This window comes from Colletotrichum graminicola, assembly GCF_000149035.1.
Source record: "Colletotrichum graminicola M1.001 genomic scaffold supercont1.31, whole genome shotgun sequence".
In the NCBI taxonomy this organism is placed as follows: Eukaryota; Fungi; Ascomycota; class Sordariomycetes; order Glomerellales; family Glomerellaceae; genus Colletotrichum; species Colletotrichum graminicola.
Window position 1 is genome coordinate 322,329 of NW_007361035.1, and position 14,505 is coordinate 336,833.

At 57.4% G+C, this 14,505-nt stretch overlaps 7 protein-coding genes across 7 annotated transcripts; 3 read left to right on the top strand and 4 right to left on the bottom strand.

The window, feature by feature from the left end:
* Window positions 1-1,375: 1,375 nt before the first annotated feature.
* GLRG_07483 (AhpC/TSA family protein) lies at window positions 1,376-2,266 on the top strand (the record flags this gene model as incomplete). Its single annotated transcript, XM_008098168.1, has 2 exons — window positions 1,376-1,748; window positions 1,824-2,266. The coding sequence occupies 2 exons, from the start codon at window positions 1,376-1,378 to the stop codon at window positions 2,264-2,266; spliced, it is 816 nt and encodes a 271-aa protein (XP_008096359.1).
* Window positions 2,267-2,735: 469 nt separating this feature from the next.
* On the top strand, window positions 2,736-3,555 carry GLRG_07484 (NADH-ubiquinone oxidoreductase 21.3 kDa subunit; the record flags this gene model as incomplete). Its single annotated transcript, XM_008098169.1, has 3 exons — window positions 2,736-2,792; window positions 2,934-3,451; window positions 3,531-3,555. 3 exons carry the CDS (start codon window positions 2,736-2,738, stop codon window positions 3,553-3,555), a joined length of 600 nt encoding a protein of 199 aa, XP_008096360.1.
* Window positions 3,556-3,809: 254 nt separating this feature from the next.
* GLRG_07485 (uncharacterized protein) lies at window positions 3,810-4,319 on the bottom strand (the record flags this gene model as incomplete). Its single annotated transcript, XM_008098170.1, has 1 exon — window positions 3,810-4,319. The coding sequence occupies one exon, from the start codon at window positions 4,317-4,319 to the stop codon at window positions 3,810-3,812; it is 510 nt and encodes a 169-aa protein (XP_008096361.1).
* A 405-nt stretch (window positions 4,320-4,724) lies between these two features.
* Window positions 4,725-5,648, bottom strand: GLRG_07486 (short chain dehydrogenase; the record flags this gene model as incomplete). The annotated part of the gene is made up of 2 exons (XM_008098171.1): window positions 4,725-5,527; window positions 5,597-5,648. 2 exons carry the CDS (start codon window positions 5,646-5,648, stop codon window positions 4,725-4,727), a joined length of 855 nt encoding a protein of 284 aa, XP_008096362.1.
* A 1,435-nt stretch (window positions 5,649-7,083) lies between these two features.
* GLRG_07487 (acetyltransferase) lies at window positions 7,084-7,840 on the top strand (the record flags this gene model as incomplete). Its single annotated transcript, XM_008098172.1, has 2 exons — window positions 7,084-7,396; window positions 7,467-7,840. 2 exons carry the CDS (start codon window positions 7,084-7,086, stop codon window positions 7,838-7,840), a joined length of 687 nt encoding a protein of 228 aa, XP_008096363.1.
* An 831-nt stretch (window positions 7,841-8,671) lies between these two features.
* On the bottom strand, window positions 8,672-10,903 carry GLRG_07488 (uncharacterized protein; the record flags this gene model as incomplete). The annotated part of the gene is made up of 1 exon (XM_008098173.1): window positions 8,672-10,903. The coding sequence occupies one exon, from the start codon at window positions 10,901-10,903 to the stop codon at window positions 8,672-8,674; it is 2,232 nt and encodes a 743-aa protein (XP_008096364.1).
* A 1,091-nt stretch (window positions 10,904-11,994) lies between these two features.
* Window positions 11,995-13,467, bottom strand: GLRG_07489 (initiation factor 2 subunit family protein; the record flags this gene model as incomplete). The annotated part of the gene is made up of 3 exons (XM_008098174.1): window positions 11,995-12,094; window positions 12,150-13,316; window positions 13,373-13,467. The coding sequence occupies 3 exons, from the start codon at window positions 13,465-13,467 to the stop codon at window positions 11,995-11,997; spliced, it is 1,362 nt and encodes a 453-aa protein (XP_008096365.1).
* Window positions 13,468-14,505: the final 1,038 nt, after the last annotated feature.

Sequence of the window (14,505 nt, forward strand, 5' to 3'; positions counted from 1 at the left end):
GGCGTATGCTAGGTTGATCGACAAGGCTACGCGGCAAGCGTGGGGTGTCTTGATAAACCCAGCTTTTCCCGATATCGACGAGGGTGAACCAAGGCAAAAACGTAGGGAGTAGCAAAAGCTATATGCAAGGGTCGACTGAGTGTTGGCGAAAGGAATACTGATGTCAAGTGTAGCGCGAGGGCTCGAGAAGGGCAAAAACCAGGGACACAAGTGATGTGAGAAACGAGAGAAAGTTTGTGTAACCCCTCTGATTCCCCTCACTTGAGACAGAAGAACTTCAGCGGTTAGCTTTGACAAATGCCGATCGAATGCAACCAGACAGCACCACAAGGAGATGTTGGTAGACAACGAAGTAGGCGCATATGCAGATAAACAATCTACCTAGGTAGAGGGTGGATGACCCAGCGCAAAGGACTAGCACTGCCACGCGATGCCGCCGGAATCGAGCCTAGGCAATGTACGAAGCCGAAGGGAGAGACATTCCGAACATTGCCATGTGGACGAGAGAGCGAATTTATCGATGGTCAAATCTCGATGGCAGCGGTAATGGCAACGAAGAAACCAACTGTGGACGGTTGCCCTGAGTGTATCCGTAGTGTGAAACCATGCAATTTCACCTGGGGGCTTTAAAATCAGCAATCTGGTGTTCCCCCACACAAGCCCGATGGACGCCAGAACGTTGCGTTCCCTGGCAGAGGCTAGACCAGGTTGGGGTCAAGGAACGCACGGCCAGTGGCCAAAAGCTTACCTGCAACCTGAACCAGGATGCGAGTGGATGGGAAAAGAAAATGGTGGTGACCAAGGTGGTCCAGGAAGAGGCGGGAGCTCGGCGGCCACGAAAACACAACCCGGTCGGTGGTGGGTGGGGGACCCAGACACTCAGATTCCGGGTCAGCGCCCAGCACCACTCACCATGCACACACGTTGACACGACAGCACCACCCCCTTCCCCTTCCCCTTCCCCTTCCCCTTCCCTTCATCCTCACACGCCAGAAACAGCAACGGCTACTCCTCTTGCCGTTGCTGCTCGCGGCGACCGAGCTTAATAATTAGCCTGAGCCTGAGGGCCCGCACCACCGCACCGCAAACCGCAGGACATCTGCATCGCATCAGCCCCCCTGGTCCCGGCTGAAGCTCTGGCCATGGCCACCGATGATTGGCTCATCCCGAGGATGTCCTCTTGAACCTCCTGTTTACCTCTCAACTTCCTTCGACTCTCGTAACCCCCTCTCATCTGTTGCAATTTCACCAGCATTTTACATCGCACCTGGATCGCATCATCAGCGCAACACCACTATCCAACTCACCCGTCCTTTGCGATCCCCATTGTATCCTTGTTTCCCCACAGCATAGCATCCCATCAGAAGCAGACGCCATGCCCGTCGAGCTCCGCAAGCGCAAAGCCCCCGAGCCCGCCCCGGCTCCAGCCCCCAAGAAGGCCTCCTCCAAGATCGTCAAGGCCGCAGAGAAGGTTAAGGGTGCCGTCAAGGGCAAGGCCGAGAAGCCCGCCCAGAAACCAGCCGACAAGCCCGCCGAGGAGACCGTCGAGAAAGTCGCCGAGGAGCCCGCTGCTGCCAATGGCTCTGACAAGAAGGTCAAGGCTGTGAAGGGCGAGACGGTCAACCTCGACGGCTTCGGCGGCGAGATCGAGACCAACGACGGCGAGAAGACGACTCTGAAGGAGCTTGTTGACAAGAGCAAGGCTGGCGTTGTGCTCTTCACTTACCCCAAGGCCTCGACTCCCGGATGTAAGTATCTCTCTGGACCGACACTACTCGGTAGTCCTACCCACCAGTTGTGCTAACTGGTCATGTGATACCCAGGTACGAAGCAAGCCTGTCTCTTCCGAGACTCGTACGAGCCTTTGACCAAGACGGGCTTTGCCATCTACGGACTGTCAATGGACTCTGCCAAGGCCAATACCACCTTCAAGGAGAAGCAGAAGCTGCCCTACCCGCTTCTCTGTGACCCAAAGGCCACCCTCATCAGTGCCATCGGGCTCAAGAAGCCGCCCAAGAGCACCCAACGCGGTGTCTTTGTCATCGACAAGGCTGGCAAGGTCCTCATCGCCGAGCCCGGCAGCCCCGCCGGCACCGTCGAAGTTGTGACAGCGCTGGTCGAGGGCGGCAACGTCGAGGGCGCTGCTGAGGCTGCCGCCGAAGCCGCTGCCACAGATGCCAAGGAGGAGGCGCCCAACGGCGAAACAAAGACCGACGAGGAGAAGAAGGAAGATGCCGCTGATGGAACCGAGAAGAAGGACGAGTGATTTATAGTGCTGCTATGTAAGTGTAATCTATGGCGGAAAACGCGTTTGCAATTGGAATGGCCGGGTAGGACATGGTTCGAATTTTCTTGTATCCGTATAGTAAGTAGTAGCTGGGGAATCGATTAATTGGCGTTGGCCTTTGACGCACGACGCTCTGCTCCACTGACATGCCGTGATACATCGTACATCATTTCGTGAACCCCAGGAAACTTTGGCATACTACTAGGTAGCAGTATTGGTTGCAAGGGGAAAAAGGGCGAAGTGGATACTCACAAAGTCGGGTTGCAAATCGAAGCACGGCTATTGCTACGACCGGCAAAACTTCGGCCGCCCCGGTCCTTGCCAGAAACTGGAGCACTCTGGACAACCCAGGCGTCCGGAACGCTCACATCCAACTTCAAGCAGGTCATCGAACCGTCGCCAATCGAACTCCCACATCTCCCCTCCGCCGTTCACGACGTCGCACAAGATGGCCTCAAAGGCAGTTGCGAAGGCTGTCGCAGGCGGTGTTGTGGAAATCTCCAAGGTACGTCCTGCACGACGAGCTCAATTGGCGGACCACGTTTCCCGCTCCGAGCAGTCAAGCAAGGAAAACCACCGTCGCCAGCCCGTTCCGACGATCACGAAACGATCCAATTGGCCCAGCAGCTGACCTTCGTCCCTCCAGAAACACACCCTCCAGTCCCAAGGCGTCTGGGAACGCATCCGCCGCTCCCTCGCCCTCGACCCCAACCGCTCCTCCGGTGTGCCCTTGAACCCGACCTTCCGCAACCCGACACCCGGTGCCCTGAACCCCCTCAGCTACGACGACCCCGTCACCCTGCCCGCGGCTGACATCGCCGACAACCCTTACTGGAAGCGCGACGCTCGTCGCAACTACCCAGCCATCAGTGTCGTCAACCAGGCCGACGTTGTCGGCTTGCTCTCGGTCGGCTCCGCTGCCAGCCCGCGCGTTGAGCTCATCGGCGAGGCCGGCGAGAAGCAGCTCGTCGCCGCCCGCGAGGAGGCTTCTTCCACGGGCCTGGCGCCCTACCTTGAGAAGAACGCCGCCAAGGCTGTCGAGGCAAGCAAGGAGGCCCTCTTCATCAATGGCCTGCCGCCGACGCCTAGCGGCCAGGACCTCAAGAGCGGAGCGTGGGACGTGCATAAGTACAAGGTCAACGAGGAGCAATCCTACGGCGAGGAGTGAGTTTCTTCTGGCGCGGTGTCTTTTTTGTTGTTCATGGTTCCGTGACAACGGCTTTGCTAACATGATATGTAACAGCTACCCCTGCAGGACTCTTGCGTAAGCATAGGACATGCGGGTTTGTTTTTTCTGGCTGTACAGGAGGGCAGGGTGAATGTAAATATGAGGGGCACTAGATTCCATTAAAATTTTTACTTCTTCAAATCTTGAGTATAAGGAGTATTTATGTCTTGCTGTCTCTAGCCTATTCACCCGGTGGGTATCTCGGCCTTTCTTAATCCTAACCATCTATTCGTGGGTAAAGCCCGAAGATCCTTGGCAACACCGTCCCATGCTTTCCAGATTCATCCCCCTTTTTCACACCTCTTTCGCCTCCGCCACCTTCGAATCGGCAGCCGCCTCGCCCGTCATGCGCTCGATGATCTTGACCTTGCCCTGCGCCCTCTTGAGCCTGTCGTCAAAGTCGTTGACGGCCTCGTCGCTGTTCTCCCTGGCCAGCGTGTCCGGTTCGACGAGCGCGAATGCTGCTGTGACGTTCTTCTCGAGCCTCGCATTGCTCGCCAGTGGCGGCAGGGAGCAGACCCCTTGCCGCCGTGGCGCCCCCGCGGGGTCTCGTGGTGATTGTGAGGAAGAGTTTGAAGGGTTTGCGGCGCCGCTCTTTTGCGGCAGGGCCAGCCGGTTTGCCCACACGACGGAGCGGCCGTGTATCCTGCCACTCTCGAGAAACTTTTCGTAGCCCTTTGCCAGGCCGACGGAGCGGCCCTCGATCTTGCCGGCCTGGATGCCGTCCTCGGTGCCCTGGCGGTAGCCCTCAGCGAAGAATTGGTCCTCGAGGGTGAGGACGTCGTCGAAGGGGTCCAAAGACATTGTTTACGAGGTTTTGATGGTTTTAGAAGCGAAAAAAAAAATTGTTGCTTCTATATAGCGCTTGATTTTTGACACAACGTCTTCAGCGAACCGCGGCGGTGGTGAGCGTAGTCGGGAAGCGGATGGAGGGGCGGTTTGAAATGATGGCGGGGCAAATCTGGAAAGTTTGACTCAGCGGTCTTTTTGCCAGTGACATTTTACTAACTGACCTTCATACTTGACGTTAAGGGGTCAAGTGGTACCAGCATTCAATTAAAAAATGATTATTTTAATGCCCATTGATAATGATCAAAGCTCAAAATGCTCGGTTTCTTTATGCAAACGAATATAGGAAATAGGATTTCTTGGTCGATCTCATAACGAGCCGCCAAAGTGCACATCATTCATACCATCATCGATCACTAATCACTGCATGCCCAACACCATACCGCCATTAGCACAAACAACCTGCCCCGTACACCAAGCCGATTCGGGCGAGACAAGCATGCCTACGATACCTGCAATCTCATCGACGTACGCCGGTCGACCACCTTCCTCCTCGGCTGCCTTGACGAGCTCGTCTGAGTCGACGCCCTTGCGCGCCTTCATCAGCGGGGTGTGCTCGATGTAGCTCTTAAGGAAGCGCTTGAACTCGGGCGTATTTCCGCCGTACATATCGGTCAGCACGGGGCCCGGGTTGATGGCGTTGACGGTGGCGTTCTCGCTGAGCTCGCGAGCCCAGGTGCGGGTCATGGCATCGAGGGCGGCCTTTGTGCCGCCATAGACGGACTGCCCTGGGAGGCCGATCGACGCACTGACGGACGACATGTTGACGATGCGGCCGCTACGGTCAGTGGGTAGGTACGGCTGGACGGCCTGGACGAGAAGCAGCGGGCCGAGGACGTTTACGCGGTAACTGATGTCGAATTGCTCGACCGTGACGTCCTGCAGCGGGTTGTTGTGGGCGACGCCGGCGTTGTTGACGAGCACGTCGACCTGGAATTTGCCCCCGTTGAGCTTCTCGAAGTGGGACTTCGCAGTCGCAATGAGAGACTTGGGACCCTCAATGGTGCCCATGTCGGCCTGGACAGCGATGACCTGGATGTTGTGCTTTGCCTGGAGGTCTACGGCGAGCTGCTCGGCGGGGGTCTTGGAGGAGGGGGAAGTGTAGCCCAGGACGAGGTTGCAGCCCTTTGCGGCGAGGTTCTCAGCGACGGCGACGCCAATACCTGGAATGGGGTTGGTCAGAAGTGCTCCATGTGCGCAACGCGCTTTGGTTCACCATTATGAGCTCTTACCTCGAGAGGCACCGGTCACAATTCCAAGCTTGCCTTCCAGGACACGAGACATTATGTAGTATTTCGCTACGTGAAGTTGAAGCTAAGAAGTCAGGTATGCACAACGAAACACGGTCACAGTAGGATATAATTCAAATGAGAAGACAGGCAGGTAAAGATGAAAAGCACGAGGGCAAACGGGGGAGCGAGGAAACGAGTGGACGGGGGGCCTCGGCATTTATAGGTACGTGGGCCAACCTATCTAGCAGCAACCATAACCCCAAAGACGCAAATGTTCTGAATGGCCGGAATGGTCCGAACGGGCAATGCGAGGAATCCATTGAGAGACGAGGAATGGACACATGCTGCCCAATGGAGCGAGCTCGTCGCATAGATCCCGAGAGAAATCTGGGTTGATGTAATTCGGAGTTTCTGGGTCAAAGCTACCCCGCTGTCTCAACTCCCCTGAGAAAGTTGCCCCGCGCCTCCCGCGGTGGACTTCCAACCGTGTCCCCCACACGTCATTCTCCCGCTCCAATCCCGGACCAGGGCTTGCTGCGATCTGATAGGGGTCTCTGCTTCTGTGACTGCCAGGTCCTCCGTACCATTGTTAAGGAATGCTAGGCACTTTAAGACCGTGATGGCGGATTGGTATCTCTATCGAAGGAGACCACTTCATTTTTGATACGACAAGGAAATACCGTTAAAAGGAGAAGACACAGTGAAATGGTAGTCGTCTTGCCTGAGGTAGGCACGTAGCAACAATTAGTTATTACCTAAGCGTTCAGTCAGTTCCTTTCCGAAAAGTGAGCTAGGTAGTTCGGCATATTTTATAAAATTGTTTGTAATCAGGGAAATACTGCTTGTCGAATTAGGTGGACAGGCTACTATATGGTAGGTAGTTTATACGGTATACCTATGTCTTGAGTCTGGACTGGAAACAACTGATGCCGCTACCTGAGCTCCCACAACCCGCTAGGAATTGCCAGACAGGAGAACCCGACTGGTCGAGTGGGGGTCAACTTCTACACTAGAAAGCCAAATTCAAAGTGACACAAAGAGGCGACCAGAAGAAGGCATTGCTGCTCTGTTGGTGTGTTTTAATTTCCACCGCTTGAAACAGTACACTAATACTGAGGACGGTGTGGGCTCTGCAAAGACACAGATGAGCACTTTTGAAGTTTCTTATTACTGTACATCACAATTGGCGGGGCACCGCTGAGCAACCCTCGGAGCTTTGTGCGGCGGTGGTGGGGTCTGTGACCGCCGCCACCCACGGCCACCTCACCTCTCGGGTCAATGACCAGGGTCTTTCTAAAAGTCTACCTCCTCTCTCCAGCGTCTGTAACTACCCAATTCGCAACCCGCACACACGCCCCTCATCTCAGCCTTGCGCGCCCACCCGCACCAGTCGGCCCTGTCTCTCACTCTCGAACGACCTAATATCTCCTCAATTCGAGCCTTCCACCATAGCCCCCGAGAAATCCCGCGATAGAGACTTGCCCACCATGGATATCCGCCTCCTAAAGTCCTCCGACCTCCCCCTCATACAGCACGCCAACCTCGAAAACCTGCCCGAGAACTACTTCCTCAAGTACTACCTTTACCATGCCCTCTCATGGCCTCAACTCAGCTATGTTGCTGTCGACGTCTCGCGTCCGAAGCGCACCCCCTACGACTACCCCAAGATTGTCGGGTACGTTCTGGCCAAGATGGAGGAGGAGCCCGCCGATGGCGTGCCTCACGGCCACATCACCAGCATCAGCGTCATGCGCACCCACCGCCGGTTGGGTATTGCCGAGAAGCTGATGCGCCAAAGTCGTACGTTGCACCCCTGCTTCTGCTTCTTTCTACCTGTGGCCTTGTCGGCACCCCTACTAACCGTCATCAGAACTCGCCATGGTCGAGACTTTCGGCGCACAGTATGTCTCCCTCCACGTCCGCGTCTCCAACCAGGCCGCCATTCACCTCTACCGCGAGACCCTGGGCTTCAAGACGGAAAAGACGGAGAGCAAGTACTATGCTGATGGCGAGGACGCCTTCTGTATGAAGCTCGACCTGAGCTACATCCGCGAGCAGATCCAGGACGAGCGCGAGCGCGAGGAAGAGAAGGACGGCGAGGCTGTTGACGAAGGCGAGGCTGCTGGGGATGTCGGCCGCGACCCCAACGCTACTGCCGCCGCTGCCGATAAGAAGCGCAAGGTCAAGGTCGGTCGCGGCTTGGGCGTTGGCGAGTTGGTCGAGAAGAACGAGAGCAAGAACTAGGAGTCCGACTCTCTGTATATGCAAATCGCTAAGGGCTGGCTGCACCAGAGTGGCAGAGGCGCTGCCGTGAAGAGCGGCGGACCTGGTGCTTGAGAAAGCAGCGGAGGTGCACGCAGTAACACTGGCGCGGGAGAAGCTGGTGGTATCGCCAGATGCTGACAACGTAGTCCTCAGAATTGGGTGCTACGTTCTTCACTCAAGCCTCTGGAGATTATCTGGGTTCCTAGGGGAATCATGACGAAGAGCACAGACGAGACGCACAGCTCCGTCGGCAGATGGTCAGCATGTCTCTACGAATCATAGGGGGAGTCCAAAAAGCCTCAAAAGAGAACTACGATGGGACGCAATGCATCATAGCACGGTAACCAAAAAAGGAACAAAATAGACGAGGCAATGGTGTTGGTATTGAATGCTTGCAAAGTTTCCGCCAATTGTTATCTACACGACACACTTTACGCGGCATACCTTGTCCATGCCCGTTGTATGTATCGTGTTTTTTTTTACTTTTTCTTTCTTAATTTGTACGCTGTTTTGCCAAACGCCAGACTTGCCATCCTCCGTCACCAGCTTCCGTATCAACTCGCCATTCGCCCTCGACCCCAAGCTCCTCCACATTCCGTAACGGCTTATCAACGCCCTCCGGCATCCTCTGCGTTTCGCCGTCTCTGCTAGTCTTACCTTATCCGTACTGCCCGCCTCCCTTGCACACGACTGATACCATAACCACCGTTCCCGGCATTCTCATCCTGCATCTCGTTTCTCACCCTGTCCACCTTGCTCCATTCTTCCTGGGATGCCTTTCACTGTCCCCTTCACAGCCTTGAGGTGTGCTTAGGATGGTGGCGGCACCGGCGGCATAGCCGTATCCGGGCCCCGCTTACCGCTACCACCGGCAGGCCATGCGCCATGCGGATGGGGAGGCCCGGCGTTAGGCGGAAACGCATGGTCGTTTCCGGCACCCCGCCCGCGGCCCCAGCCCCTGCCGAATGCTGCGGCCCAAGCCCCTCTGCCTACCGAAAACCCGCCCGGTGGCACGGGCCCCCTCCCGGGACCTGCGCCCCACTGGAAGTTGTTAGAGTCGTTCGGCGAGAGTATAGGGACGGCTGGTATGGGCTGGGCATGCATCACGGGCGGTGGTGGGACGTGGATATGTGGGGGCGGCGGAGGCGGCGCGAGCTTCGGCTTCGGCTTCGGGCCGTGATGATGGTGATGGTGGTGGTGGTGTTGGTGGTTGCCCCTCGCCGCCCCGTCTCCCTCGCCGCTGGCGCCCCGCCTCGTTTCCTTCTGATCCCACCTGCCATCCCTCCTCTGCTCTCTGCGCTCCCTCCTTTGCTCCCTACGCTCTTTCTTCTCCTCTCTCCGCCTTGCGCGGCGCTCCCGCCGCTTATCCTTGCGGACCGCGCGCTGCTGGCGCTTGAGCTTGCGCCACTCCTGCGTCAGGCCCTTGAGCTCCGCCTTGAACGCCTTGTCGTCGGCCCCTTCCGGAGTATCGGCGACAGATGGGTCATCCTGCTTCGGTTTCTCCGGTGCGCCGCTTGCGGACTGCGCGGAACGGATCTCGTCACACAGCTGCGCGACATCGGTCTTTGTGACGGGCTCGTCCGGGTGTGCGAGCCACGCCGCTACACGCTGTTTGTAGACAGGCAGCTGAGCGGGGCAAAGGTCCTCATAATCCGGCAGGGATCCGACGGAGGATGTGGACGACGTGGAGGAAACGGAGGAGGCGGAGGAGGATGCCGAGATGGAGCGTTGATCGGAGGGGTAACGGCCATGTGGGCGACCACGAAACCCGCTTCCGCTGCCGGGGCGGGCGTGAGCGTGGTTGTGCGGGTGAGGCCGGGGAGGGAACGGGCCAGGGCCAGGGCCAGGTCTGGGCCCAAACATTGGCACAGGCGAAGGAACCGATGGTGCATGTGGAGGGGGGGGAGCCCAGTTCACATTCGGACCGACGAAGTGAGGCTGCGCGCGGGGTATCGTGTTGCTCCCGAACCTTATACCGTTTTCATCCGCAATCAGGTTCCCCAACCTAATACCGTTGCTGTCAGCAACAATGCTATCCCCAATCGAGATCCCGTCCGTCGTGACCGTGATACCGCCAAAGCTCCAACCACCCCGGGCCTCGCTCGGACCCTGACCTGTGCCCGCATGAGGTCCCGGAGGCGGCATGGGCGTCGCACCGCCGCTCCAACTGCCGCTCGGCACGGTCGGGTTGTCGATGCTCCTGTCGAGCGAGCGGTCCCAGGCCCCGGGCAGACGGAGCTCCTCGACCTCGGGGGTGAGCAGGACAGCCAAGCCCCTCGGATGGAAGAAGCCTTCGTTCCACTGGGCGACCACGGCTTCCACGTCCTCCCTCCTCGGTCCTGACGCGGCAACCGCTGCGCCGGGGTCGGTGTCCGGGTCGGGACGGATTCGGTCCAACTGAGCGGAGGCGTGGCTGCTGCTGATGCTCCGCGGGCCGCCGGGGCTGTTGTCACCACTTCCGCCATGTGACGCGGCAGCGGCGACGGCCTCTTCCTCGGCCTGCAGCTTGCGATTGATGACAGCCTCATTCCGCGCGACGGCGTGGTGCGGGATCAAGCAGTTGGTAAAGGTCGCCCAGTCCTGCTGCGTGACGTCGCGGGCGGCCCAGGTTGGGGGGCAGGGCAGGTCGTCCGGCGTCGAGGACGGGGTCACGGTGAGCAGGTTGACGAGCTGCTGGTCCCAGGGGGAGAAGGCGGGCGCAGGCCTGGACTCGAAGTAGGCAGCCGCAAAGATCGATTGCGCCGACGCGACGGACGGGTCGGCAGCGGCGGCGTGCGCGTGGTTGGCCAGGTTCGGGTTTGAGTTGTGGTGTTGAGGAGCAGCCGTGCTGCCTGTCCGGGGTGTCAGAGGCGGGGTGTAAATGACATCGCTCCGGGACGATGTGTGCGAAGAGACGTGCGAGGCGGCGTCGTCGCCATGGTGGGACTGTGCGATTGGCGAGTTCAGAGACGGATTCGAGTGCCGCCCAGAGACTGAGTAGATGTCCGTCTCGGAGTACGGCGGAGGTGGGACGTCGTCCATGTCGGCCTCGGTCTCCCGCATGACCATGCGCTTATGAGGTTGGTGCAAAATGGGAGAGGCTTGAAGCCCGGAGAGCTCTGTGTTCACAAATGGGGTCTAAGCCTTCGGGTACGGTTTGTATTGTTCAAGGTCCTTGCAATTTCGAGATATTCAGTAGATGCTCAGGAGAAGATGGATGGATAGAAGGGGGGACAAACGCCAAAGTTAAGAACACACGCCAGACTTATGAATAGCACAGCGGCACATGGCGACGGATGGGCGTGGCGTGGGATCGATCGTACGGTATTTGGGCTGGGCTGGACTGGGCTAAACTCCGTTGACTCAAATCATATCCCCCCTTCCGTCCACTTTCCATAACCCCTCATGTGCCATCCATGCTTGCCCACACCCTTGAACCTGCCTTCTATCCTTTATTAGTCGTTCGCCCCGTTCACGTAGCCTTACGACGTTCTTCGAGTCCTACCGTCGAACCAAGGCTCATCACTTAACATGGGGGGACCCCGCCTTCCAAGAGTCTAAACGCTGCTGCCGAGCCCACGCCACCAGGCAGGTAAAAATAAGCATCGAGTAAGGTGAGGGGGGTAACCGTGCGGACTACGCGGAGCCTTTTGTGATGGGAACACGTTGTTCTTGCAAATCAACTCTAGCCCACAGAGTCACCATCCATTCCACCCTGGTCGATTCATTGTGCGCAGTCATACCCTCGGAAGGCTCGCTGCAGCTTTGCTGACGCGGCCCGCCTGTAGGCAACAGTACGCCCATCAGCGGCCCTATACGCCATCCAGCCACCACGGGCCTCTAGCGGGTCGCGGTCTCCGATGCCATTGGAACGCCAGACCCAAAAACTTATGTACAACCCTAACTGACGTCGTGCCGCCGAACCAACCGGACTGGGCCCTAGAACAGGAAGAGCTCAGGGCCAGACGACGGCGGATTATTGTATCTGGAGAGCCCAGACTATGCATACGCCTGGATATCTTCTCGCGCCCAATATTCCGCTCTCGCTGCTTGAGCCGCGAGTCACTGCCAGGACCGTGGACACCGCTGTCGTGTCCCAACAAGGTTTAAATGCGCCAAGGCGTTTCTTGTGACGTACTTCCGTCGACACCTCCTCATCGCTCAGCCTCAGTGCTCCAGAGGTGGAAATCAACGTCTTCCGGTTTATAGTGGTCTGCGATGATGGTCGAAAGGTGATTGCGAGAGTGCGCACCGCTATGCACTTGTTAGTTGTGACCCACCACCATACACATGCGCCTATCAAACTTACAGGTTCGTGATGTAGGTGTCGAGCAGTTCGGGAGGCACAAACTCGCTAACAGCACTCCGAACGTCGACACCGTTGACCATGGCCCCGTCTGCAAAGTCCACGTGGCCCATGGAGCTACCCCATTCGACAAGACTCTCTTCGTCAAAGTAGCTCTCTGGGCAGAGCTTGTAAACACCACTGAGAATGATGACCGGGTTGCCCTGCTCCTTGGCTGCGCGCGCAATAACTCCGGCTCCCGCATCTGTCAGAATGCCGCCGTTGGCCAGTACAGCCCTTGCGCTCAAGATGACCTTGTTGATACGTGGCATATAGGCCATCAGGCCGCCATTCAAGATGCTGATGGCACTGATGCCTGCTGCGCTTAGCTTCTTCCTAAACGACGCATAGGGCGTCTCGCCGGCCGGTCTGCAGGCACTTCCGACGGCAATAAAGACGGTGAACTTCCTTCTTGTCGCGGCGCGCAAGATGAATTTTTGGACTGTGGCCGAGGGCTGGTGTACAAGCACATAGTCACCGGGGTGAATCTGGACGTCTGCAGCCGCAGCGATCTGGTCGTCGACCTGGCCGATTTCGTCCTTGAGCTCCTCGATACCCTCAATAACCTCTGATCTCAAAGCGTGTGTTCTTGTCGACTGTCCACGGAGGGGAGTTGATGCACCCGAGTCCTTGCCAAAGGGCGAGCCCGCCATGATGCCGCTAGCGTCCATCGGGGGAGAGGCCTCGAGGAGAGAGAATAGGGACTTTGAAACATGGAAGGAGCTTGCGGAGGTGAGGGCGCCAGGGCGAACTGGTCTCGGGCCGCTTGATATGTAGTCTGCGCCAGCATCCTGTTTGGTGTAGGTAGAGGGGGGCCATTGATGCTCCAGCTTCGAGGGGTCTGGCACTGCTGCCGTCGGTGTCAATCCTGCCTCTGTGGCGGTCTCGCTGATGTCCTCGTTTCGGTCTTCCGCAGCCTCATCCCGGATCAGGCCCAACACGCGTCTAACGATGTTGCCAACCACTAATTCCTTGGGCTGAGCAGCGATGAGACGCAGGCCAATCTGCTGAACTTTTTCCAACAGGGTGTCGGCGTCGGTCCATTTTGCCTTGGCGACGACCTGAAGGAGAATGTGTGCGGTCGCGACGGCGCAGAGCTCGGAGCCCTGGATCTGTCTTCTCTTCAAGAGGCTGCACCGTTGATTGGTTAGTTGACTGTTATGTGATGTTGCTGGGGGAGCCCATACGAGATCAGACTGTCGATTGACGCTTCCAATGGTTTACCCTTGAGGGTCTTCAGATACCGCTCGAGATCCCCCACGCTGGGCTTCAGGGTCGCCATTTTCGGTCACAGACTGCTAGGGGGTTGTGATGGCGGGGCCGTCGCAAATTATTTTGGGAGATAGTCTGTAGATCACTAGAGTCGCAAGTGAAGTTTTGGAATCAATGCGATGGCCGTCGTTTGCTGCAGCAGGTGAATGCGCAATGCAATGGCAGTTCTCGTAGGTTGGTAGGGTCCAGATAGTGAATTGGAAATTGTGCACAAACGGTTGTGACTCAACAACGAAGCTGTGGAGGGACAGTCAACCACTCCCTGTCACGCTAAAAAATTCGAGGGGCATTGGATGACTGCCGGCTCCGGAGACAGCTGGTGGCAGGGGGCGGCTTCGCTGGGGTTCGTGCGAAGCTCGGACCGAAGCAAGCCGTGCAGAGGGCAAGGTGCCCAATGTCACCTCACCACTGAACAAATACCCCTCCATCGCTGCAAAATGACGTTGGTGACTGAACCGCCGCTGTAAGTGATGCGTTAGGGCGCCCGAGCTGCCCGTCATCTTGACGAGCCAGGTGTAGACTATTCCCATGAGAGTGCCGCTCGCTAGAAAGGGAGAAGAATGGCAGCATATAGATGTGCCTTGAGAGCCAATTCGCCCAGATCTTTCAGTTGACGCTTACCTTTGGCGATTTGCTCGCCTGGAATTTGATTCCATCTCCGTCGCACTATTTGAGCCAAGCGCTCCCTTGCTAAGACTAGGCGTGGACGCATCTTTATCGACGAACGTGCGCGCGCGCGCGCGCGCGCGAGTGTCCCATTGGTTCCGAACTTGCCGGTCAGCAGACGGCAATCGCCGGCAATCGCTATTCGATCTCTTGTAAGGCAAAAGTTGGAAGACCAATGCGTTGCATGAACGCACCTCACTTTGAGCTGCAACCTCGTTTGGCATGGCATGGAAGGCTACTAGAACATCACTTGACAGGCTTCGTGAAGCTTAGGGTTAGCATTACGACCCGTTTAGACAGTCTGCAACAGCTGTTCAAGAATGCAACGCAACAACTGGAAATTCCAGCACAGCATAGGCCAATGCAGCGCAACTTAGTTGTG